The sequence below is a fragment of the Manis javanica genome, chromosome 1 (genome assembly GCF_040802235.1).
Source record: "Manis javanica isolate MJ-LG chromosome 1, MJ_LKY, whole genome shotgun sequence".
Lineage (NCBI taxonomy): Eukaryota > Metazoa > Chordata > Mammalia > Pholidota > Manidae > Manis > Manis javanica.
This window is the reverse complement of record NC_133156.1, coordinates 57,318,145-57,344,892: the sequence shown is the minus strand read 5'-3', so window position 1 is coordinate 57,344,892 and position 26,748 is coordinate 57,318,145. Positions and strand designations below refer to the sequence as shown.

The following is a 26,748-nucleotide window of genomic DNA, read 5'->3' as shown; positions in this document are numbered from 1 at the left end:
GACTCAGGTCTCCTAGTACAAGTCGAATGCTCATTCTTTCCAGCCATAAAGACTTTTGTGGGTGATGCCCATCTCCCAGACTGCCTTTCCTCCTCAGGTGACAGTGGGTTGCACCCGGCTTCTCAGTGACTCTGGCCCCTGGAGAACTAACTACACCTGAGTCCTTTGATAATTCCTTTGTTACAGGCCTTCCAGTTGCCGAACTCCAATATTGTCATGACTAACCAATGTTGTGACATATCCGCCTTATTTTTTATAGTGGATTTTATTACAGAAGCAGTTTTTAAGTCAAGATCTTCAAGTATTGCTCAAGAACAAACTTTGTAATACTTTTTTTGCATTTTAAAATTTGACATTTATTATTTTTTACATCTTTTTTATTGAAGAATAATTGACATACAATATTGTATTAGTTTCAGATATACAACACAGAGATTCGGTATTTATGTACATTTGAAATGGTTACTACAATACGTCTAGTTACCATCTGTCACCGAAGTTGTTCTGATATTACTATATTCCCTGTGCTGTATATTACATCCCCATGTCCTACTTACTTCATGACTGGAAGATGGCACCTCTTGATCCCGTCACTTACTTTGTCTAACCCTCCTGATCCTCCTCCCCTTTGGCAACTATCAGTTCGTTCTTCGATTCTGTTTGTTTTGTTTGTTTTGTTTTTTCAATTGCATGTATAACTGAAGTCATACAGTATTTGTCTTTCTCTGTCCCTCTAGGTCTGTCCATGTTGTTGTAAATGGCAGGATTTCATTCTTTTTTATGGCTAATACTCCATTGTAAATATATAGCACATCTTCATTCATTCATCCATCAGTGAACATTTAGATTGCATCTTTCTTGGCTTTTGTAAATAATGTGATGACCATAGGAGTGCATGTGTCTTTTTGAATTTGTATTTTTTTCTCCAGAGAAATGCCTAGAAATGGAACTGCTGGATTGTGTGGTTTTTCTAACTTTTTTGGAACCTCCATAGTGTTTTTAGTAGTGGCTGCACCAATTTACATTTCCACCAACAGTGTATGAGTGTTCCCTTTTCTCCACATCCTCGCCAATACTTTATTTCTTGTTTTTTTTGATACTTTCTAGCTCGTAAAGAATTAGGATAGGCAGAATTTTATTTACTCCAAAGTGAATTTGGGATTAAACTAAATAGAGAATCTGGGTCCTCTGGACTTGGGTCATCTTAATAAAACTCCTGGCATTCTCTAATTCTTCATGCCAAGGACCTCTTATTACCTGATTATCTTCTTTATCTTCCTTTTCTCCTCTCTTCTTTTACAGTCATATACTTAATTGCCAGACTCTTCCACTTCTCCTTGACAGTCTTTACTGCTAAAACCATCCATTTTCTTAAAATGTCTTTTGACCTCAGTTTGAGTACAGCTGATTCCAAGACCACATATGCCATAGCATGGCCTATTATATTCATCTTTTAAAATAAATGCAATAGAACTTTATATAGTAATTCTTATTTATCGTCTTCCTAGCAAAAATATTTGAAATCTCAGTCTAATTCTCTCCTTTGTGTCTATTTTTGTTAAATGACTGCCTTTTTAATTGAGGCCCTCTTGGAAGTTCAGAACTATTTCTCCATGGATGATGTTTAGAACTAGCCTGTCATCAAACAAAGTGGCAGAGTGTGATACCTAATCTTATTAATCCACACAGGCTCCAAAGTTATATGACTACTGGACAAAATCCAGAAATAAATTAAAATTGCCAATATAAACAAGTTTCTTATCAATGATTACATTTCCTAAGTTTTGCCTGTAAGACCAGTTAAAATGTTTTTAAATCCTTGAAAAGATTCTGACCTGATAGAAAGCTCATCCACCTGTGGCAAGGCAGATGTATTCAGAGACTACTGAAGTTCTCTTCTCTTTTAGTTCCATTTGTCTTCAATTTAAGACCTCAGTGTTTCATCCTCTTAGAAAGATGCTGCTACTTGAACGATACGGTTTGGACAGCAAAACACAATCTTATTAACACAATTCTTCTTATTAAGTGTCTCCAGAGTTTTGTTTCTTTATCCCTTTCTTTGTAAACAAGCAGCTACTATATTTTTTATTTTTTAGTAGTGAATTTCAAAATCCTTTTTAACCTTATAGGTCCAAGGGTAGCCAAGGATGGCTGCAGCTTCATATGATCAGTTGTTAAAGCAAGTTGAGGCACTGAAGATGGAGAACTCAAACCTTCGACAAGAGCTAGAAGATAATTCCAATCATCTTACAAAACTGGAAACTGAGGCATCTAATATGAAGGTATCAAGACTGTGACTTTTAATTGTAGTTGATCCATTTTTATTTGGTATCCTCTCCTGTAAACTTGGGGTCAGACACTTTGCTTACTTAAAAGTGTATTTTAAGTCAAAGAGTGTTTATGTAAACTCATTCTTACAAGTTAACATTTATATTTCTAAACAAAATGTATTGACTTCATCCAGAAAATCATATAGAGAAAATAATTGTAAAACCCCAGTGACTAGTTAGTTCTTAGTTATTTCTAAGCTTAAAAATAAGAGGCCAACTTTAGCATCACTATACTGAGGCTGGGTGTTCTGTGTAATTCATAGAAGCTAGCCTCACAACTATATAAAATATATCTAGTTATTGACTACAGCCTTGCTCCTCAACTCTCTCAGATTTGTGTCCACCTAAGTACTGCAGTGCTAGGTGATCCAGAAAATCATGTGCACTAGTGGGAAGAACCCTGAACTGACGACCAGTACCTAGTCCATCCCTGGTTTTGTCACAAGCTGAGCTGCATCACCTTTGGGCCTCCTCCTGTATTTCAGTTGCCTTATTTGGAAAACACTGGCATTGCCTTAGCCTGGATGATTTCCATGGTACCTTCAAGCCCTGAATTGTTCTGCCAAATAGCATTAAAAAGCTGTGTAACCTCCAAGAAAAGTTATAAAATATTCAGTCTGCAGTGGGGAAACTTGTTCAAATTTGAAAATAATTGAGGTTAAAACATTATCTGTTTTAATTTCTAGTTACTCAGGCAGCTTCTCTTCTCACTGAATTTAATAACTCTATAGAATTGGAGACCATCAACAAAACGGTCGTCCCCTTTTCTTCTTAAAAATTCTTCCTGTGTTGTATTGTTTCTGCTCCACAGCTATTACAACATCTGGGTTCCTGACGCTGTTCTTCCTGTCTGCCCACTACTCTTACTCTTTATTCATTTCCTATTCTCTAGTTTTTCTTCTATGCATTTTGAGGTCTCCCTTATTCTTCAAGCTTCTGTATATCACTGAACTATTTTTGCTTCTTTTTACCCTTTTTGTTCTATATCATAATCAACCTTGTATTCATATGTGCTCTTCTATCTATAAATCATTTCTCCTCTAATTGTCTACTTCTGTGGTAAAAGCTGTCCTCAGCAATGACAGATCTCCAAGATCTCAAATCATTTTGGAAATAAAGTGGACTATAATAAACATTTCTTCTTGCCACAAATTGTGTGACTTATGGGTGACCTTAAAAACAGCTGAATCAGCTACTTAACAGGTTAAAAAAGAATAGTTTGGTATTTTAACACTGATCAGCATAATGTATCTTAATATATAAAAATTATTTTACATGGCATGTGTGTTTAAAAGTTCAAAGATACAAAATTTTTAAGTCCCCACAGGACTACTCTTTCATCTACCTTGGGGATTTATTTTGCAAAGAATTTCTTATAGGCCTGTCTTAATGTCTGTTGTGTAATGCACAATTCTGAGATCCCTTTTTAAATTTTTGTTTCAACTACTTGAAAAAATTCAAAATTCATTTGTATTGTATTCAAAATGTATCATTTGGGGATACATTTTAACCTACCCTCAAATCCATCTGTGCTAAAGTGGAGTGTCTGAGTAACAATACAAGTGAGACCCTTAAACTTCTACAGTGGAATATCAGGTTGACCACTTATCCTTATGGTGCAATATACAACATGAATATTGACACTTAATTTATGTCTGAATTCAACTATGATTGATTATTATTTAGCAGGTACTTCGACAGACATCCTTGCAGATCCACCCACACATTTCTTTAGGACTGGGCAAATGATGTCATAGCAGTTACAGCTTTATAATGAAATTATTTATGTTATCTCTCCTTAAAAGGCCATTAAGCTGTTAGAGAGCAGGAACCATGACCTGTTGGTCTTAGAATAGTGAAAAGATAACTTGGAAACATTGACAGTTCCTACATAGGATTAAAGTGAATCCAAAACAGAGGTTATTTAACAAAAAAATCACTTACTAGGCTTTGAAATACATTATATAATCTTGAACCGTGTTTCCTGATCATTAACCTATTTTACTCTAAAGAAAGGCAAAGGTGTCTCCAACTAATTAAAGGATCTCTGAAATGTATTCAGTAGTACCACCTAGTGGCAAAAGAGAATATTGCTTGGCTGTTCATTACATGACATTGGTACAAATAAAAATATTTCGTGTTTGACAGTCAGGGAAATATGTGTATATGCAATAGGGAAATGTAGACAGTGACTATATATTTGAGGTCTTAAGGAAATGTTAATGTTTAAGTATGATAGTATTGTGGTTGTGTTTATAAAGAATTCCAGTTTAAATACATATATTGAAATATTTACAGAGGAAATGATATGTCCGAGATTTGTTTTCCAAATAAATTTGAGTTGAGGAGGGATGGAGGAAATGAGTATGGGTGTAGATGAAATAAGCCCTGAGTTGGTAATTATTGAAGCAGGATGTGAGGATACATGGGAGTTCATTACAATGTTCCCTGTATTTACATGGACCTGCTAGAGGGAAGGGGCCAGTACCAACATGACTCGTTTTCCTTTCCAGGTAAGTATAAGATTTGTGAACTGTATGGGGGCAGGAGGGTAGCGATAAAGTGAGGGTTCCTGTGGCCAGGATTCTCACCTGGCCCTGGTTAGCTAGCTCGCTACACTCAGGTGGGCAATACGTTGTTACTGACTCTATATAAAGAGCTCCGCCCAGTGCTCTGTGTGGCATAGTGGCACGGCTGCTAGGCTGCAGGAGAGCAGAGGCTGGAGTGGTAGCAGCACTGAGGACAGAGACTAAGGCATCTGTGTGGGTAGAGAGGCCCAGAGGCAGAGACCGGCTTGCTGCATGCAGACTCGCTCTGAATGGTTGGAATTCTAGTGATGGACCTCCCACCATGGAAGTAAAGTTGGGTATAACTCTTTAACCCCAAGAGTGTTCTACTGTCATTTCTTTGGTCACATTGAATCCGTAGTGAACTTGCCTGGGGCTGAAACCCATTCACAAGACAGAGGGTAAGGGCTGAGGAGACCAAAACCTGTAATATTTTCAGTCTGAATTTAGAGGAAGGACACATTCAAGGAACTTGGCAAACCAAATCAGATGTGAATTTCACTTAAACTGCAGCTGCAGCCTGTTTTCACTTCCAGATTGGGTGGAGATCAGACCCCAACCGTGGAAAAAGCAAACTCTAAGGGAAAATATGATCTAAAGGCTCTCTTGTTCTTATATACACAATGATTAGCATACAGTTAAAAGTTATAAGAAGTGCAGGGGAACAGGAAAAGGACTGATACTCAAGAGAACAAATACTCAATAGAAGCAAATTGAAAAAACATGATCCAGATGTTGGATTTAGTAGTCAAGGATCTTGGAAAAAAAGAAAAAAATGGATGAAAAGTGGGAAAACTTTGACAGAATTGGAACCTATTATAAAAAAGAATCAACTGTGTAATCCATAACTGAAAAATATTTTTGGCATTAACTTACTGGATGGGCTTGGCAGCAGGTTAAACACAGAATTAATGAACTATTGAGAATTCATGAACATATGAAAAGGCCAATAGAAAATATCCAAACTGAAGCATAGAGGGAAGAAAGAAAACACAAAGCAATATTTGAGAGTTATGAGGGACACAGACAAATACAAAAGTTTCAGAAGGGGCAGGAGAAGAAAAGGGATCAAAAGTAATATTTAAAGAGGTAGTGGCTACAAAATAATGTAAAGTTGTTGTGAACTTATTAAGACCATGTAATAATTAGATTAGACTGATAGACTAGTAGAAATAAGTTGAGAAAAATACCTACACATATGTGGTCACCTGATTTATGACCAAGCCATCCCTGCAGATCGGTGTGAAGGGTGGTCTTTCCAACAAATGATGCAGGGGCAGTTAAATATCTATATGAAGAAGAAGAAAAAGAGAAACTAGAGCCCTACTTTATATCATATGCAAGAATTAATTCAAGGTGGATTAAGGACCTAAATGTGAAAGACAAAAAACAGTGGTTTCTAGAAGGAAACATAGAGAACAGCTTCATGTCCCTAGAATAGGTAGATTTCTTAAACAGAATACCGAAAGCACTAACCATAAAAGAGAAAAAAATTAATAAACGGGACTTCATTAAAACCAACAACTTTTGTTTATCAGCAGATTCCATTATGCTTCTAGAAGAAAACATAAGCTAATTTTTTGTGACCTTGGGGTAGGCATGATTTCTTAGGACACATAAAGAACTAAACATAAAAGAAAAAATATATAAAATGAACTTAATCAAACTTAAAACTAAATTTAAATTAAAGCCTCTTCAAAAGATTTCATGAGAAAAATCGAAAGGCAAACCATAGACTGAAAGAAAATATTTGCAATACATATATCTAACAAAGGACAGCTCAGAATATGTAAATATTTTTAACAAACCAATAACAAGTCCAGTTTTTTAAATATATACAAAGACTTGAAAAGACAATTCATAAAGGAAGATACATAGGCAGTAAGTGCACGAAAAGGGATTCAACATCCTTCATCATCAGGAAAATGCAAATATTATTTCATTCCTCCTCAAATCTCTAAAATTTAAAAGACTGATCGTGCTAATTACAGATCATCAGGGTGCTCATACATTGCTGGTAGGAGTGTGAAATGGTACAACCTCTTTGGAAAACCATTCAGTTTCTTTTATTAAAGTTAAACTTTATGACCCTGCATCTCAATTCCCAGACGTGTTTACTCAAGAGAAGTGAGTGCATATATCAGTGCCTATGTCCACTAAAATATATTTGCAAATACGTATTTAGTAGCATTTTTTATAATAGCTTCCAAACTATTAGTAGTCCGAATGCCCATCAAGAAGATAAAGGATAAGTCAATATTCATAATGTGTTCATTTATAGTGTATTCATGTAGTGGGCTACTACACAGCATTAAAAAGTAATTAACTGATAGATGCAACAATATGCATGACTCTTACAGATATTTTGGTGAGCAAAACCTGTGAGGCACAAAAGACTATACTGTATGATTCCATTTATATTAAGTTCATGAGCATGCCAGAATAATTGATACAGAAGTTGGACTAGTGGCTACCTCTGAGGAGTAATTATATTGGTAAGGAGTACAAGGAAACATCTGAGATGCTGGAAGTGTTCTGTATCTTCACCTGGGTGGTGATTACATGGATATGAAAATAATCAGATAACTTAAGATTAGTGCACTTTTCATATATATATGTGGTACCTCAATTTTAAAAAAACAGGCTAATTTTCAATTTATGGAATAGCCATAAGTTAATCACAGCAATGTAGTCAGTAACGTAGGTTGTACTGGATGATGTCATCTTGAAGCAAAGGAACTCAGTGTGATGCAAATTAATGAGTCCAATTTGTTTTGATGAGGTTCATAACTCTGAATTTACAAAAATAAGGGGACACATCATTGGACTAAGTAGCTTTCCAAGATGGCTGCTTTGTAAATCTTTTAAAAAATAACTTATTACAAGTTGTGCATATTCACTATTTTTAAAAAGAAGAAAATAATGGGCAAAAATATCAAAATCACTCATTTTTTAAAAAATCTACAGAGGTAACCTTTGATAGTGTATATATTTTTCTCTGCACATTCTATGCAGACATGCACTTGATGGGATCATATTTTGGAACATGCTTTTTTAAAAAATGTGTCATCTTCATGTCATTAAATATTTTATAACATTTTTATAGTTGGGTAGTATTCCTATGACTAATGCTGTAGGCTTATTTAATTCTCATTGGACATCCAAGCTTATATGGCCTTTTAATAGCTGTAATATCTGTTAACTTTTTCTTTATTATTTTTAACATGTTTTTTAAAGATGTTAATGTTTGAAGACCATTGACATTTTGAAAAATTGGGTAATATGTCCTATGACATGCCAAGGATTTCTTTTTATTGTTGTTTTTAAACTTTTCAGTCTGTGTGTCTTTTGTGAAAACAGTATTTTTCGTAATACTTACTGTTTAAAAATTAGGAAACAAAGCAAAAAATTGCCAGTAATCCCAGCTTCCATAGAATACTACTGTTATTTTGACGACTATTTTCAGCATCTGTCATCACCTGGGAACTTGTTGAAAATGCAGATTCTCAGCATCCACCCACACTTACTGAACCAGCAGTCTGTGTTGAAACAAGTTCTTCAGTTGATTCTGATCCATGCTAATTTTGAGAACCACCACTACAGGCTTTGGGGAAGAATCTTGTATAGAGGCCTGATCAGAGCTCTGCTTTAAGGCTTACTCTGATAGTTCTCTGCAAGGTAAGATCATTTAGGAGATTGTTTTAGTAGTTTAGATGGGATTAATAATGAGGATAGTAACAGTAAGGATAGAAAAGAGATGGCTACAAGAGAGAAAAAATGGTGGAATACAGAATTGTATAACTGATAGGGGATGTGAAGGAGGCCAGCCTAAGGACTTGTCTTGCCTGAGGGTTTCATCCCCAGGCAAGTTAGCTAGGGATTCAGTGAGACCAAGAAATGACAATGGAACATTCATGGGATAAAAGAGTGTATTACTGAACTTTTTTCTCAACGGGGATAGGCTGAGCACTAGAATCACATCTGCATCTAACAGTCTGCAGGTCTGTAATCCACTTTTTTCTGCCTACACCTAGAGCACTGGGCAGAGCTCTTTAAATAGTGACTCAGACTGAGGGTGTGGAAGCAGTAGCCTAGCAGTAGGCCAGTTACATCATCAAGTAGTTTAGGGTCAGGTAAGGGTCCTAGCCATAGGAACTTACATTTTCCTCACAGATTGAACCTAGAGGGGAAAAAAGAAAGCTTTTGCTATTTAACTGAGAGAATACAGGACAAAGAACAGGTTTTGGTTGCACAAATGAGTTCTGGACATTTACATGTGAGATACACATCATATAGATGTAAAGCATCTATCAGTCAGATTGGGAAAGTGAGCCTGAAGTTTGCTGAAGACATATATGTGGATGCTATCTGCAGAACTGTGAGATTGGGGAGTATAAGAGGTAGGGAAAAAAGTAAAGGTTCTTTGAAGGGCTACAGGCAGTAGCAGTGGAGGCAGGAAAATTGGGGTCCTGAAAACTGCAGGTAGTTTACAGCAGTAGTTCTCAAACTTTATGGAAGAGATGGAGTCCTAAAGTTTATAGTAGATATTTTATTAGAGTAGTCTGCATTCATTCAAGAATGACATCTCTGCAAATTTGTTTCCTATCCCTGAGATGTGACACTGGACATAACATTCTGAATATGACTAGCAGTCACCTTCGTGTGCCCACATCTACTTATCAAAGCCTTTCAACCTATAAAGATTGAATCTGAAGGTCACAGGCTATTTCTTAACATAGGGATTCTTTTTTTAATCCTTATAATATTACTGTCAAGGTAAACAGTAAAGTTGTTTTTGCTCCAGTCACTCACTTTTTGACAGATTTCCTTTTCATTATGTTTATGTATCCTTTTTCATACAGGGAACACTGCCCATACTTAAATGTTGAAATACATTGTCTTTTATTTGGAAACTTAACTGGCCAACAAAAGACTTTGTTGGGAACTAGAATGGAATGCCTCAGAATATGAAAAATTTAATGTGAACTATTATTAAGGAACATGCAGAAAAACTGGTGGAAAATGAAAGTTTCCAGCATTCTTTGAGAAAAACTTATCAAGAGAATTCAGATGGGAAGGGAAATAATGGCATCAGAAGTCAGGAAGCAGTGAGGATGCAGTAATTTGAATATCGACTGAAAGTAAACAGTATTCTAGTAGAATTTTCTTAAGTGGGATATGTAAAAGCTTGAATTATTAGGGTGTTAAATGAAATAGTGTAATGTGTGTTCATTGGGTGTTTCTCATGGTCATGTTGGAGCAAGCTTAGGAGATGTAGATTCTGAACACATAACTACACTTTGTGGCTTGGGAAAGTATTTGAGTCTTGGTTGACTATCTGAAAAATGAGAATGATCCACCTTGTACTCTTAGATAATGTATCTTAACTGTTTAATGTAGTATTCTGCCCAAGACTCCCCATTATTACCGTTATCATAAAATACCGTTATTGTTGTTGGGATACAATTCGTTATTTATAATTAATAATAGTGGTAGATAAATCAGGAAAACAATTCCATTTACAATTGAATCAAAAGGAATTAAATACCTTTTGATTTGATAGATAATCAATAGGTAATAGTGGTAGATAAATCAGGAAAACAATTCCATTTACAATTGAATCAAAAGGAATAAACTAACCAAGGAGGTGAAAGACCTACTATACTCTGAAAACTATAAGACACTCATGAGACAAGTTAAAGAAGACATCAATAAATGGAAATACATCCTGTGCTCATGGATAGGAAGAATTAATATTGTCAAAGTGGCATTCTGCCCAAAGCAATTTATAGATTCCTATCAAAATACCAATAGCATTTTTCAATTAACTAGAGTAAATAATCCTAGAGAAGTAACTGGAGGTTACTATGGGGGAGGGGTTGGGGCTGGTGGGTGGGGAGGAGGGGGAAGGGGTAAAGGGGCACAAAAATTCTCCATCATAATGTAAGTTGGTCACAGGAATGGTAGTACAGCATGGTGAATATAGCCAGTCCCTATGCTGACAGGTAGTAACTGTTGAACCACTGTGTTGTATACTTGAAACCAATATAAGATATATTAACTATACTTCAATTTTTTAAAAATTAACAATAAGTGGTATTTGTAGACTGCTTTACAGCCTAAGATGTTTTCAAACTGATCTGAAATAAGTTTTTTCCACAGTATACCTAAATACCAAGAAACTTAGGATCATGTCTCAAAGAAGTTACTTAGAATTTTGTCATGTTAACATATTGTGTTCTTTTTTACAGGAAGTGCTTAAACAACTACAAGGAAGTATTGAAGATGAAGCTATGGCTTCTTCTGGACAGATTGACTTATTAGAGCGTCTCAAAGGTAGATTTTTTTTAAGTGTTTTAAAGTAATTTTTTAAGTTCAGTTGTCAACGTTAGATGTGTTATCTAATCACATCAGCTTCTCTTGATTTGAGTGTTGGTACCAGTTTTCTTGGTATAACAACCTCACCTATTAGAATGTAACTATTAAAGTTATAAATATATAAAAAATGTATTTGCTTATCATTTCTTTGAACATTTAACTGGCTTTGAATAAACTACTTTAGATTCCTTCCTTGATAACTGTCAGGTCTTTTTAAACCTCAGTGCTATTCTGCCAGACACTGAATAGGCCTTTAGTGAGCTATGTGCCACAGACGGGGCTGCTTGTCTCATTTAGAGAGGTGTCCTCTGATCCATCAGGATGGAAATGCTTTATCTTCTCATGTATATAAACTGATAGTAACCATTTTTAGTAGAATGTTAAAAGAATGTCCTTTTCATTTTGTTGCATTTTATTCCAGTGTCAGAACAAGGAACATGCTTCATTATAGTTGAAGCTAAGCAAAGAAATTACCTTTGGGCCCAAAATATATTATTTAGCAGGAACCTAAGGAAGACTTTTTTGTTGATTTTCCTTTAACAAGCTCCTTTTTCCCCTGGCTCAAGCTGATTTTGGAGTGAAAGTTTAGCCTTTGTATTTCTAAATTGTTTATTCAGTCATGCATATTTGTGGCTTCCTCTATTAGAAATTTAGAGGTGAGGGGTTCTGAAGAAGTAAACACTTTTTTTTAATGATTCAGTAATTATATTACAAAATGATCCTTACAAGTACACCCTTTTGTGGAATCTCTGTGCTTTGGCCTGATTTTTGAGGACTCTTCCTCTTCCTCTCTCTTCTACCTAAAACCAGGAATCAGTGAATTTCTGTGTTCATCAGCAGTTGTGATAAGGATTTCCTCTGTTCCCTGCATAAATTTGCTGCTCACTAGCTGCCATAATTTAGTACTTATGTAGGCTTTATGTAACATATATAATGTATTTCAATTATATTATAAAATTTTAATTTTATAAAAAAGATTATAAAATTTAATTTGTATTAAAATTTAAGGGCTAAATTATACCTAAGACTTCGTTTAAGACAATATAATTGCTTTAGCAATATTTTAGACCCTTTAAGGCAATTGTTGTATAAAAACTTGTGTCTATTTTGTTTAGAACTTAACTTAGATAGCAGTAATTTCCCTGGAGTGAAACTACGGTCAAAAATGTCCCTCCGTTCTTATGGAAGCCGGGAGGGATCTGTATCCAGTCGTTCAGGAGAGTGCAGTCCTGTTCCTATGGGTTCATTTTCAAAAAGAGGATTTGTTAATGGAAGCAGAGAAAATACCGGTTATTTAGAAGAACTGGAGAAAGAGAGGTAACTTTTCTTCATTAAATAGTAAACTACTATGCTCAAGTTTTTGCTATTTTGTCATTTGTAATACAGGATAAAAATTATGAAGCATTTATGGTGGGTGATTGCTAATACTTAGAAAGCATTTACTAACTCAAAAACACTGTGTTACTGATTGTATTTATATTAAATCTAAAAATGTAAAGAAGACAGTTTTTTGGGATTCTAAAACTTCTACCTTGTCACTTAAGTACTTCAAATGTTCTGTATATTGAGTTAATATACATGAGCCACAATAGTTATGTCTGGTTAAAATATGTAACTGACTTGTAATTGAATTTTTCATTATCTTTTTCAATAAACTCAAAAACTACTAGATCCAGATAAGGTGCTGCCTTTTCCATTATGGGAAGCCTATTACAAGTGCCCACAAATGAAACATGTTAATTTATCAGTTTCAATGTTTAAAAAACATTTCTTGACATACAGAATAAATTTTGGTTTCCCAGTTAATGTAGTAATTCTTCTCTTCCTGAAGTTAAAATTCATCTTACTATAAATACATATCATTTATGTATATCAAATATATATATATTACATAGAAAAATATTTCATTATCAAGAACTTTGCTAAATGTTTTGGATCTCCTAAAACATCATAAATTCCTTTATGTGTGAGTGATACCGTACATAGCAGCTCTGGAATATTGGCCCAGTCATTAAATTTTTGTCTTGTTTTCTTCTGTAAAATAGGGCAGTGGTTCTACCTTTAGGAGTTGTGAAAAGTGAATATTAATATGTGGGAAATGCCCAGCATATCTCACTGAGATGCAAAAGGCCTTTTATTGCCTTCTCTTTGGATTTAGGCATGTCCATCTATAAAAATAGGGATAATCATCTGGACCAGAAGTGGTGTTAAACTTTCTTTTATCTTGAGTTTACATCAATCTCTTTTTCGTACCTTGAACCTGGGATGATCTGACAGTGTAGGAAACACTATCCCGAAAAATAACAAGCTAACTAGGGTCCATGATCTTCCATCTCCTTGTTCTTCTCTTTGAGCTCTAGTAAAAAATCAAAGGACATGTGAACATACCAACTTCCCTAGGAGCTTAGTTTACTTCATGTAGATGAAGTCCTGATTTTGCTAGCCCTGAGAGTAGGCGTGTGTAGTTCTGACACATCTTGTGTCCTCTTGGTTCTCACTGTGTTAGAGGGAGGGAAATTGAGTCCTTGCTTATGTGCCAGAATCTTTATTTTGCTCTCACACTTGATCAGTAGTTTGAATAGGCTAAGCTCAAACTCCTTTTCCTTCTTCATTATCAATGTCACTGCTGAGATACTTAATGCCAGTCTATTTCTTGTTCTTTCTTTGAAGCTTTTTAAGAGTGCTTTTGTGCATGTGTTTTCTTTAGTCATCACTTCATCTTGCTAGATGCTCGGTGTGCCCTTTTGACTTGGAAATTTATTTTATTCAGCTTTTGAAAATTCTGTTATGTTATTTCTTTGATGATTTTTCTCCTTTCTATTTTTTTTCTATTTTTTTCTATTGCCCAATTTAAGTGCTAGAAAATAGTCAAGCCAGATCTCAAACCCAGGTCTGTAGTTCTATAACCTTTTTGAATCTAAGTTTTCCAGTTTCAAGAATGAACATAAAAAGTAACTACCTCCAGGAATGTTGTGAGGATTAAGTCATATTTTTGAAGAAGTACTTAGCACTGTATCTGGTACATAGAACATTCTGTAACTGTTATCTGTTGTGGTGTTAGCCATTAATTCATTTAACAAATATTTATTAAATGCCTAATACCTACGTGCCATGCTCTTCTAGGTGACCCTGAGTTAGAGGACTAACAGGACAAGTTTACATTTTAAAAACAGTTGACAGTGAGATTAGCCTTTAGCCCACTAAGCCCTGAAGATCTACCTGCTTCTGGGTCTAGACCTAGTTTCAGTTCTGAACCTTAAGTACTGACTGTTATGTGAATTACAAGGTTAACTACTATCATTAACCACATGTTATCGTTTTGGCACATTGTCCCTAATCTCCCTGACCTCCCCCTCTACCATCATCACTAATATTGGCCTATCAATTTAAGTACTCTTAACACCCAGTTCTTACCGAATAAGTCTATTTAATGGAGAGTAATCAGAAGAGAGAATAGCGTCACCATCTTTCCCTCCCTTTTCCCTACCTTAGTCCTAATAGATCCTGCAGGTCCTTACCAGGGAACCCTGAAAAACAAAATCAGCTCTCATCTTCATGCTAGTTGTGGTGACAGCTTGTTAAAGAGGTCCGGGCTTTCTACAGGGCTTTCTCCTGCTTCTGTTGTCAGAAATGGGATGGAGGAGATCTGCACTTTCTCAAGGTTGCTACATCATAAGCAAGGGCTTACTTCCTTCCCAGTGATTCACTACTGAGTTTGCCACATCAAAAATGAAGACTTATTTCTTATTTTGTAAATTGCTTCACAGTAAAGGAAAGAGAATTTTAGCAAGAATAGAACTTTCCATGTATTGACGTGCATACAGATTTTCCAAGAACATAAAATCAAACAGAATTGTAAAGTAACAATATCAGAGTGGGAAATATCTCTCTGTGTATAAGCAAACCCCAGAAGCCATAAGAGAAAATATCCACAAATCTGACTTCAAGAAAATCAAAATTTTCTACCTGGCAAGAACATAAAGTCAGAAGACAAGTGATAAACTGAGAAAATATATTTACAGCCTATAAACTGACAAAGTGCTATCATTCTTAATATAGAAGAAGCCCTATAAATGAGTAAGAAAAAGTCACAGACAAGAAAATACAAATGGTTTTTAAACTTGAAAAAATGCTTAACCTCACTCATACTAAAAAAAAAAAATTTTTATCAAAGTGGTATACCGGGGTTTTTTTAAACCTAGAAATACAAAAACAAAAACTTTGATAAAACATTTACATTGTTGAGCGTGGTAGGAGCATAAATTTAGTACAACATCTAGTAAGGGCAGTAAGTTAAAATTCTACATACCCTAGGGATTTATCTTATTTTCATGCTTGCATATGTCTGAAATAAGGTCATATGTAAGGATATTCAGTGCAGGAGTGTTTATGATGCCAAAAGATTAGAAAGACCCTAAATACTCTCAGTACAGAACTAGTTATAGGGTATCCTTTATGGATACATGGATACTCTCCAGCTAGCAAAAAATACATAGGACCTTTTTTATGTTTTGATACAGAATGATCTCCAAGATAGATTAATATGTGGGAAAAAAAGTTACAGGACAACACATAAAATGTGTATGCAGTTAAAAATATACTATTTATTTTAAAATGTTCATGTAAGTATACACATTCATCCTTGCATTTTTATGGAGTGTGTCTGGAAATACACACAAGAAAATGGTAATAGTAGTTGCTTTGGGAGAGAGCCACATTAAAGGAGATAGATCATATACTTTATGCCCTACTGAGTTTTGTCCCAGCAACATTCTTATTTTGTATTTATAATGATCAGATACAGAGTATTTGATCTAGATTATTATTGAGGACACCATTGATTGAGTTGTTCAGAAATTATGTAGCAAATTCATCTTCAAATTCCAAAATAAGAAAAAGTTTCTCTCCTGCAGAAAGCTTCCTCTCACTACATAGTGACAGTGTATTTCTTATAATTTGGCTGCTGAGGAGCTGAAAGTCACACCTTTGTCCAGTGCAGTAGCTTCCCATAGTGTAGGTTTATTTTTGCATAACTACTGCATTCCTTTACTCCTTTTTTGTACTTTTTGTCCTTGTATTAATTTTGGATTTTGTTATATCTGTACTTTTTACTGTAAACCATCATCATATTCTTAGACTGTAAACAAATGGGAAGAAAGCATTTGGTTGAAATATAAATATTTTAATAAGAATGGTTGCCTACTTACTGAGGTGAAAAAGTAAAAAACTTGATAATGATTATAATTCGAAGCCCCTCCTTCAAAAATCCATTATCAATAAGTTTTTCACCTATTCATTAATAGTTTAATTTAAATAGAGAACATTGTAATTATAGCTAAGAATTCCTATGATGCATTCTATATTAGCATTGTATAAATCTACCTTTTTTTAAAAAAACAGATCATTACTTCTTGCTGATCTTGACAAAGAAGAAAAAGAAAAAGACTGGTACTATGCTCAACTTCAGAATCTCACTAAAAGAATAGATAGTCTTCCTTTAACTGAAAATGTAAGTAACTTAGTAATATGACTTACTTTAGCCTTTAATAACTTGATCTTTTTAAAAAAGAGCCTCGGTTATCCATTAAAAATTCAGGATAAGTGCATTTATGGTTATTTGTCAACTGTAATGTGTTTCATCCGAATTTAAACTTGAAATTATGATAGTTAATGAATTTTTGTTTATAAAGTTAACACTTTGTTATGCTCAAGCAAATATTTAAGTTAAAAAATCTATTCAGTTTGAATCCTAATGGACTCAGGATTCAACTAGGCAACCAATTTTTTGTTCTGTGTATATTGAATTGCCAGCCATACTCTAGAAATATTTATTTACCATCTGTCTATTCTTTGAACCATGTTACAGGAATCATGCCAGATAGTTTTTACAATATAAATATCTTGAAAATAATTTGAGTCCTGTTCCAGTTATTATAAATAGCAGTAGCTATTGGCATGGATCTGAAGACTTTTTGCAAATACTAGAATTTGCTTGTTTTGCAAATATAACTATGTTAAAAAAAATTTAATCCCATTAGCCTCTCCTTCCCCACCCAACCCTCTCCATATTAACTGTTTTTTTCATGGGATGGCACATATAAGAACATTTCTGAAATATGTTAATTTCACACAAGTCTATATTTTAACTGTTGTTAATAAATTTATATTTTTAAAAAGTAAAAATATACACAAACTAATATATATCTTCCTCTCTTCAATTTTCATTTTCTAAAAGTATTTTTGAGAAAACATAATAAGCAAAAAACAAAATTAGAAAGAAGGAAAACCTTTCCCAAAACGTGGGTTGCCGGATTTCCTGAGTTGGCATTGTTTGGCAGGAGCTAGAACCAGAAGCTAAAGAGCTCGGTCTCATAGGACGGTCATCCAAGATTTTGAGAGGAAACGAGAGGGTATTTCTGACATCTTCCTGGGAGTTAAGAAGACACGGATAGTGAAAGAACAGTTAATGGAGAGCTGTTGGCAGACGAAAATTAGAATTCAAGAGCGTGTAGTAGAATTTTCACTCTTAAAAACAAAATACCAAAGCATGGTTTTAGTTACCATTTACTTTGGTAATTAGAATATACAAAATGTAGAGTCCAGCTGCCCGTGTGCTGTCAGGTTCAGGAAGGGGCTTAGATGTACATAGCAACTTAAGAGCAATTGGTTAATATATGAAACAGAGATCAGTTGTCAAATAAATTACTCCTTACTAATTTACTAAATCAGTCACATTTATAGGATACAAAGACATTATGGCCATTTGAAATATTAGCAAATTGCTTTTATTTCAGGAATTTTTTTTAATTTCACAAACTTTGCTTTTATTTTGGGAAGGCAAGTTAAGGACACTTGGATATGGATATGCTTATCAAAATACTAGACTTTGCTTAAAACATCAGATCTAAATGACATTATTGCAGTATATTGTGTCATGTTCAATGTTTTTTTTGTAGGGAGTTTGGGAAGTGAAGGACAAATGAATTGACAGTTGGCTCATTGAGAATTGGAAGTCATGCAGACTATTTCATCTGTGTTGCAACCCATAGTTTGGCTATGCATGTGGGAATGCATTCTGCATATGATTGTCATCTGTATGTTTCCAGGGAAAAGGGCGAGAGTTCCTCTAACTTCTAACTTAATTGACAATGCAGTTTTTGGAATTCTTAGACCTCAGAAAGCTATTCTGAGTCAGACATGTCACACACAGCTTTCTTTGGGGTATATAGAGCATAAAAAAAAATCTGTTAACATTTTCATTCCCACTCTGTTACCTGTCATTTATTTAATTATATTTTTAGCCTTTATCACTTCATAGGGCATGTGTTTGTAAGTCTTATTACTTTGTCCTTTTCATCATTTTGTAGGCCTAGCAGTTATCATAGTGCCTGGAGTTTTAATTAGAGGGTTAATATATTTTTGAATGAATTAATACCTAGTCTTTGAAGAGGTACTTCTTTTTGTTTGTTTCAACTTTGCTTTGAACTTTCAACAAACAAAAAGTTTGCATTGTTATGTAAAAGCTTTTCCTTATACCATTTTCATTTTACAAATGGAGAAGTTCTCTTTGGGTATTCTGCATGTATACAATAGTACTTAAATTGAGCTGTAAATTTAAGGGTGATGGACCTGTTTCTTGATTTTTCTGTGTTTTCCATATTAATATGCTAGTTTTTAATAATTAAAAGTAGTACCTCTTCAGTGCAGAAGAATCATAATCATAAGCCTGAAGATAGGCTCACTCTGCCTGAACCAATATATTTTTAAGTGAAATAGTACAATTTAATTACAGCCATTTGTGATTATGGGAAATTAAAAGTGTTTCAACTTATATCAGGGACCCAGACTCAGCATAGCACCTCTAATCAAGTTTTACGACTCTTTGCAGTAAAAAAACAATTTTCTCATACACAATAACTTACATACTCACTGTTCATTTTCTTACTGGTATGTATGAGCTTTTACTGATAAACACATGATGAGATACTAACATTTCAATTTATTTGTGGTTTTAGTTTTCCTTACAAACAGATATGACCAGAAGGCAATTGGAATATGAAGCAAGACAGATCAGAGTTGCAATGGAAGAACAACTAGGTACTTGCCAGGATATGGAAAAACGAGCACAGGTAACTCATTGTTAAACTGTGAAATGGCACCACTAAAAACCTGCTATTAGGAATGTAATGGATTACAGCACTGTTAGCATTGACAGAATTTTATTAAAGATATTTATAAATCTGGAAAAAGGATTAAAGATGGTGGTGTGAGAGGTGAGACAGAGGCCTCTTCTCAAAACCATATATAATACAAGAATTTAGTTAATACAACTAATACTAAAAGAGCAACAGGAAAGAAGGCTGCACCAGACTGCATATACCTGGAGAAAAGAACAGACCTCATGGAACAAGATAACATATCAAAGCCATGATCCAGTGGGATCCAAGCCCTTCTGCCACCCCAACTCACCAGCAGAAGCAAGAGAAATGGAGCAGGGAGAGGGTGAAGGCCTAGAACTGCTGAACATCCAGCCCTGGAGATCTGCTCTGGGAGCATGAACCTGCATTGCATGGTGCTCTGGAGATTAGTGGGGTTGGAAAGCTCAGACAGGTGGAATACTTGGAGAGACTCAGATTCCAGCCGCTTGTGGAATACAGGGATCCACATTCAACTGCTCTGGGACGAAAGAAAGGCAGGCAGTCTGAGAGACTTCCTAACAGCAAGAGGGCTGCTAAAGGGGCAAGGATTGCACAGACCTTGAAGCTCAAGAGAAAGGACAGGTGAACAAAATTGTCCAGGCATACTCTACCCAGCAGGTTGGGAACTTTTTGGAGCTTCAGGAGCTCCATCCCCCTGGCTGGCTACTCAGCTCCAAGGCCACCCCCCCAACTGTGATATGCAGCCTGCTGTGGCTTCCTCCCGGCCGATCCTCACTAGCTCATAAACCGGCAGCCCCTGCCCTGGCATCAGGTCAGTCAGAGGGAGGCCCTGCCTACGGCAGCCACAGACTCAAAGCACAGAGGCTTACACCTGTGCACTCAGCCCATTGGTTCTGGCAGTGGAAACAGACACAGCAGCTGGGAAGCAGGAAACAGCTCTTTCCTCCCCCCAGGCACCAGTGCTGCTCCCCTACCACCCCCGACATCGCTCCAGGGACTGAGCAGCTCCAGACAGTAGAGCTTCTGGGCAATAGAGGGTGCCACATACAAATATGAAATGTCAAAGAAATCTCGTTCAAACCAAAATCCCACAAATACCAGAAAAAGGGCCAAGTGAAACTGAACTCATCTATCTTCTTGAAAGAGATTTCAAAATAAAAATCATAAACATGCTCATGGAGTTACAGAAAAAAAGAACTCAGGGACAAATTTAGGACGGAGAGTCAATCATTAAGAAATTCAGTATTTGAAATGAAAAATAAAATGAATGGATTTAAAAGCAGATTAGATGTAGTAGAAGAGACAGTAAATGAAATAGAAAGTAGAGAATAGGAATACAAAGAAGCTGAGGCAGAGAGAGAAAAATGGATCTCTAGGAATGAAAGAATATTGAGAGAACTGTGTGACCAATCCAAACGGAACAATATTCACATTATAGGGGTACCAGAAAAAGAAGAGAGAGAGAAAAAGGAGAGAAAGTGTCTTTGAGGAGGTAATTGCTGAAAACTTCCCCAATCTGAGGAAGGAGATAGTCTCTCAGGCCATGGAGGTTCACAGATCTCCCAACACAAAGGACTCAAGGAACACAACACAAAGACATTTAATAAATAAAATGGCACAGATCAAGAATAAGGACAGACTACTAGAAGCAGCCAGAGAGAGAAATAAGATCACATACAAAGGAAAGCCCATCAGGCTGTCATCATACTTCTCAGAAGAAACCATACAGGCCAGAAGGGACTGGCATGATGTATTTAATGCAAAGAAGCAGAAGGGCCTCGAACCAAGAATATTTTATCCAGCAAGATTATCATTTAAATTTGAAGGAGGGATTAAACAATTTCCAGATAACTAAAAGCAGAGAGAATTTACCTCCCACAAACTTTCTACAGTCTATTGTGGAGGGATTGCTATAGATGAAAGTGTTCCCTAAGAATTAATAGCTGTCAACAAAGGAAACAATACCACAGTAAAGAAAGTAGAACAACTGATTACTAAGCAGATGCAAAATCAAATCAACTACCCCAAAGTCAGTCAAGGGATAGACAGAGTACAGAATATGATAATATATAAAGAATGCAGAAGGAAGGAAAAGGAGGGGGAAAAAAAAGAACCTTTAGATTGTATTTTAATAGCATAGTAAGTGAGTTAAGTTAGACTGTTAGATATTAAGGAGGTTACCCTTGCACCTTTGGTACCCACAAATCAAAAGCCTGCACTGGCAATAAGTACATACTCATCGATAATCACCCTAAATGTAAATGATCTCAATATACCGATCAAAAAACATTGAGTCACTGAATGGATAAAAAAACAAGACCCTGTCTATATGCTGCCTACAAGAGGCTCACTTCAAACCCAAAGACACACACACAGTAAAAGTGAAGGGATGGAAAAGGTATTTCATGCAACTAATAGGGAGAAAAAGAAGAACAGGCATTGCACTACATGTATCAGACAAAATAGACTTCAAAACAAAGTAACAAAAGACAAAGAAGGACATTACATAATGATAAAGGGGTTAGCCCAACAAGAAGATATAACCATTATAAATATCTATACACCCAGTACAGGATCACCTACATATGTGGAACAAATACTAACAGAATTAAAGGGGGAAATAGAATGCAATGCATTCATTTTAGGAGACTTCAACACACCACTCACTCCAAAGGACAGATAAACCAGACAGAAAATAAGTAAGGAGACAGAGGCACTGAACAACACATTAGAAGAGTTGGACCTAACAAACATCTACAGAACACTCTACTCAAAAGCAGCAGGATACACATTCTTCTCAAGTACACATGGAACATTTTCAAGAATAGATCGTATATTAGGCCACAAAAAGAGCCTCAGTAAATTCAAAAAGATTGAAATTGTACCAACCAGCTTCTCAGACCACAAAGGTATGAAACTAGAAATAAATTATGCAAAGGAAATGAAAAAGCCCACAAACACATGGAGGCTTAACAACATGCTCCTAAATAATCAATGGATCAATGACCAGATAAAAGCAGATCAAGCAATATATGGAGACAAATGAAAACAGTAATTCCACACCGCAAAATCTGTGGGACGCAGCCAAGGGCATGCTAAGAGGAAAGTATATTGCAATACAGGCCTACCTCAGGAAAGAAGAACAATCCCATATGAATACTCTCAACTCACAATTAATGAAACTAGAAAAAGAACAAATGAGGCCCAAAGTCGGTAGAAGGAGGGACATAATAAGGATTAGAGCAGAAATAAATAAAATTGAGAAGAATAAAACAATAGAAAGAATCAATGAAAGCAAGAGCTGGTTCTTTGAGAAAATAAAATAGATAAGCCCCTAGCCAGACTTAGCAAGACAAAGAGTCTGCACAGATAAACAGAATCAGAAATCAGAAAGGAAAAATCAGTACGGACACCACACCACAGAAATACAAGGAATTATTAGAAAATACTATGAAAAATTATATGCTAACAATCTGGATAACCTAGAAGAAATGGACAACTTTCTAGAAAAATATAGCCTTCCAAGGCTGACCAAGGAAGAAACAGAAAATCTGAATAGACCAATTACCAGCAATGAAATTGAATTGGTAATCAAAATCTACCTAAGAACAAAACTTCTGGACCAGATGGCTTCACCACTGAATTTTTTTTTCACCACTGAATTTTACCAAACAGTTAGTGAAAACTTAATACCCATCCTCCTTAACGTTTTCCGAAGAGTAAAAGAGGAGGGAATACTCCCAAACTCATTCTATGAGGTCAGCATCACTCTAATAACAAAACCAGGCAAAGACACCACAAAAAAAGAAAATTACAGACCAATATCCCTGATGAACATAGATGCAAAAATACTCAACAAAATATTAGCAAACTGAATTCAAAAATACATCAAAAAGATCATCCATCATGATCAAGCAGGATTTGTTCCAGGGATGCAAAGAATGGTACAGCATTCAAAAGTCCATCAACATCATCCACCACATCAACAAAAAGAAAGACAAAAAACACATGATCATCTCCATAGATGCTGAAAAAGTATTTGACAAAATTCAACATCCGTTCATGATAAAAACTCAACAAAATGGGTATAGAGGGCAAGTACCTCAACATAATAAAGGTCACATATGACAAACCCACAGCCAACATCATACTTAACAGCAAGAAGCTGAAAGCTTTTCCTTTAAGATCAGGAACAAGACAAGGATGCCAACTCTCCCCACTTCTATTCAACATAGTTCTGGAGGTCCTAGCCAATTGTCTGGAGGCAATCAGACAACACAAAGAAATAAAAAGCATCCATATTGGCAAGGAAAAAAGTTAAAGTGTCCCTGTTTGCAGAAGACATGATATTGTACATAAAAAACCCTAAAGAATCCACTCCAAAACTACTAGGTCTAATATCTGAATTCAGCAAAGTTGTAGGATACAAATATAATACACAGAAATGTGTTGCATTCCTATACACTAATAGTGAACTAGCAGAAAGAGAAATCAGGAAAACAATTCCACTCACAATTGCATCAAAAAGAATAAAATACCTAGGAATAAACTAACCAAGGAAGTGAAAGACCTATACTCTGAAAACTATAAGACACCCATGAGATAAATTAAAGAAGATACAAATAAATGGAAACACATCCCATGTTCATGGATAGGAAGAATTAATATTGTCAAAATGGCCATCCTGCCTAAAGTAATCTACAGATTCAATGCAGTCCCTATCAAAATACCAACAGCATTCTTCAACGAACTAGAACAAATAGTTCTAAAATTCATATAGAAACACAAAAGATCCCAAATAACCAAAGTAATCCTGAGAAGGTAGAATAAAGCTGGGGGGTTATGCTCCCCAACTTCAAGCTCTACTACAAATCCACAGTAATCAAGACAATTTGGTACTGGCACAAGAACAGATGCATAGACCAATGGAATAGCCCAGATATAGACCCAAGCTTAAGATATGATAAAAGAGCCATATATATATATACAATAGGGAAATGACAGCCTCTTCAACAACTGGTGTTGTCAAAACTGGACAGCTACATGCAAGAGAATGATACTGGATTATTGTCTAACACCATACACAAAAGTAAACTCGAAATGGATCAAAGACCTGAATGTAAGTCACAAAACCATGAAACTCTTAGAAGAAAACATGGGCAAAAATCTCTGAGATATAAACATGAGCAACTTTCCTGAACACATCTCCTTGGGCAAGGGAAGCAAAAGTAAAAATGAACAAATGGGACTACATCAAGCTAAAAAGCTTCTATACAGCAAAGGACACCACCAGCAGAACAAAAAGGCATCCTACAGTATGGGAGGATAATTTTGTAAACTACTTATCCGACAAGGGATTAACATCCAAAATACATAAAGAACTCACACGCCTCAATACCCAAAAAGCAAATAACCAGATTGAAAAATGGGCGTAAATGAACAGACACTTCTCCAAAGAAGAAATTCAGATGGCCGACAGGCACATGAAAAGATACTTCACATTGCTAATTATAAGGGAAATGCAAATTAAAACCATGGTGAGACATTACCTCACACCAGTTAGGATGCCCAACATAGAAAAGACGAGGAACAACAAATACTTGCGAAGATGCAGGGGGGATCCTTCCTACACTGCTGTTGGGAATGTAAAGTATTTCAACCATTTTGGAAAGCAATATGGAGGTTCCTCAAAAAACTGAAAGTAGAAATACCCAGGAATTCCACTCCTAGGAATTTACCCAAAGAAAGCAACTTCTCAGATTCAAAAGACATATGCACCCCTATGTTTATCACAGCACTATTTACAAAAGCAAAGATATGGAAGCAACCTAAGCGTCCTTCAGTAGAAGAATGGATAAAGAAGAGGTGGTACATGTACACAATGGAATACTATTCAGCCATAAGAAAGAAACAAATCCTACCATTTGCAACAACATGGATGGAGCTAAAGGGTATTAGTCTCAGTGAAATAAGTCAGACAGAGAAAGACAAATACCCAATTATATCCCTCATTTGTGGAATATAACAACAAAGCAAAATTGAAGGAAGAAAATAGCAACAGACTCACAGACTCCAAAATGGGACTAGCGGTTACCAAAGGGGAGGGATGGGAGAGGGAGGATGGGGAGGGGGGGAGAAGGGGATTGAGGGTATTATGATTAGTGCACATGGTGTGTGGGGGTCACAGGGAAGACAGTGTAGCACAGAGAAGACAAGTAGTGACTCTGTGGTATCTTACTACACTGATGGATAGTGACTGCAGTGGGGTATGGGGGGGCCTCAATTATATGGGTGAATTGTGCAATCACATTGTTTTTCTTGTGAAACCTTGAGAAGAGTGTATATCAGTGATACCTTAATTAAAAATAAATAAATATATAAAAATTTAGAAAGATATTTACAAGTCTGTCTTCATTTCGGCACTCTTTCACAATAAGAATAATTTACCATGTCTGTTAGGCAACATAACCACTTTAGTTTTCCTTTGTGATTTTTAGTTCTTGTAATCTTAAGTGTGTGTAATGACATTCAGAATATTTCACTGCTCTTCAAATTATACACACACAAAAAGAGGCCTTCAAGGAAAGTAGTAAGGAAAAACATAAAGAGAATATTGGGAGATAAAGAGAATATTGGGAGAGGTGAAATGTGTTGAATGAAGAACATTCCCGTATTTCTACCCTCAGCAAATGTCAAGAAAGAATATTAACTAGCTTTGCTGGTTGTTGAGCATTTTCATTATTTAGCCATTTATATTTACACAAATGTATGACTGACTAATGTTTTTAAGCCCTGAAGAGGCTTTACTGATCACCTTGTCTGTTTCAAAGCAAGCATGAGCAATTAGAAAAAAAAAACTTATGGGACAAATTGGGAGGAAAACATTATTTGAAGGATTTTCTTCAAATAAACAGTAAACGAAAATGAGGACCTACATTTATATTTGTGGTGTAAATACATATTTGTATTCTGAAAAGCTAATTTCATAGCTTTAAAATCACTAATACATTTTACATTCTCCAAAGTATAGTGTATAGTTCTTTATCTTTTATGTGATCATTTTCTAAACATAATGTGTATTTTCATTATGCTAGAATACAGTGCTCCACTAAGGAGATACTTAAATACCAGTAGCTTAATACATTATATAGTCCATATCTGTTAGTTTTACAGTGAGGCTAGAGGTTCAACTAACATACTCTAAATTAGTTATAATATGTATATTTAATATGTTCTTTTTTCTTAATCTCTCTTGTCCCATCCCATTCAGATCAATGGCTTAAATGCCAGAAGTAAAACTTTAGCTTTCAGTAG

The 26,748-nt window shown here is 35.5% G+C and overlaps 1 protein-coding gene across 19 annotated transcripts in view; it reads left to right on the top strand.

The window, feature by feature from the left end:
• APC (APC regulator of WNT signaling pathway) overlaps window positions 1-26,748 on the top strand; it is a 123,233-nt gene that overhangs the window by 45,044 nt on the left and 51,441 nt on the right. For 10 of the 19 annotated variants that reach the window (XM_073232935.1, XM_073232928.1, XM_073232949.1 and 7 more), the window contains exons 2-5: window positions 11,149-11,233; window positions 12,391-12,592; window positions 16,676-16,784; window positions 19,291-19,404. In XM_073232935.1, the coding sequence (XP_073089036.1) occupies window positions 11,149-11,233; window positions 12,391-12,592; window positions 16,676-16,784; window positions 19,291-19,404 (510 nt within the window). Of the gene's footprint in view, window positions 1-2,129; window positions 2,283-11,148; window positions 11,234-12,390; window positions 12,593-16,675; window positions 16,785-19,290; window positions 19,405-26,748 lie in introns of all 19 variants that reach the window. The other 9 variants (XM_073232931.1, XM_073232934.1, XM_036995188.2 and 6 more) reach the window with 2 other exon arrangements.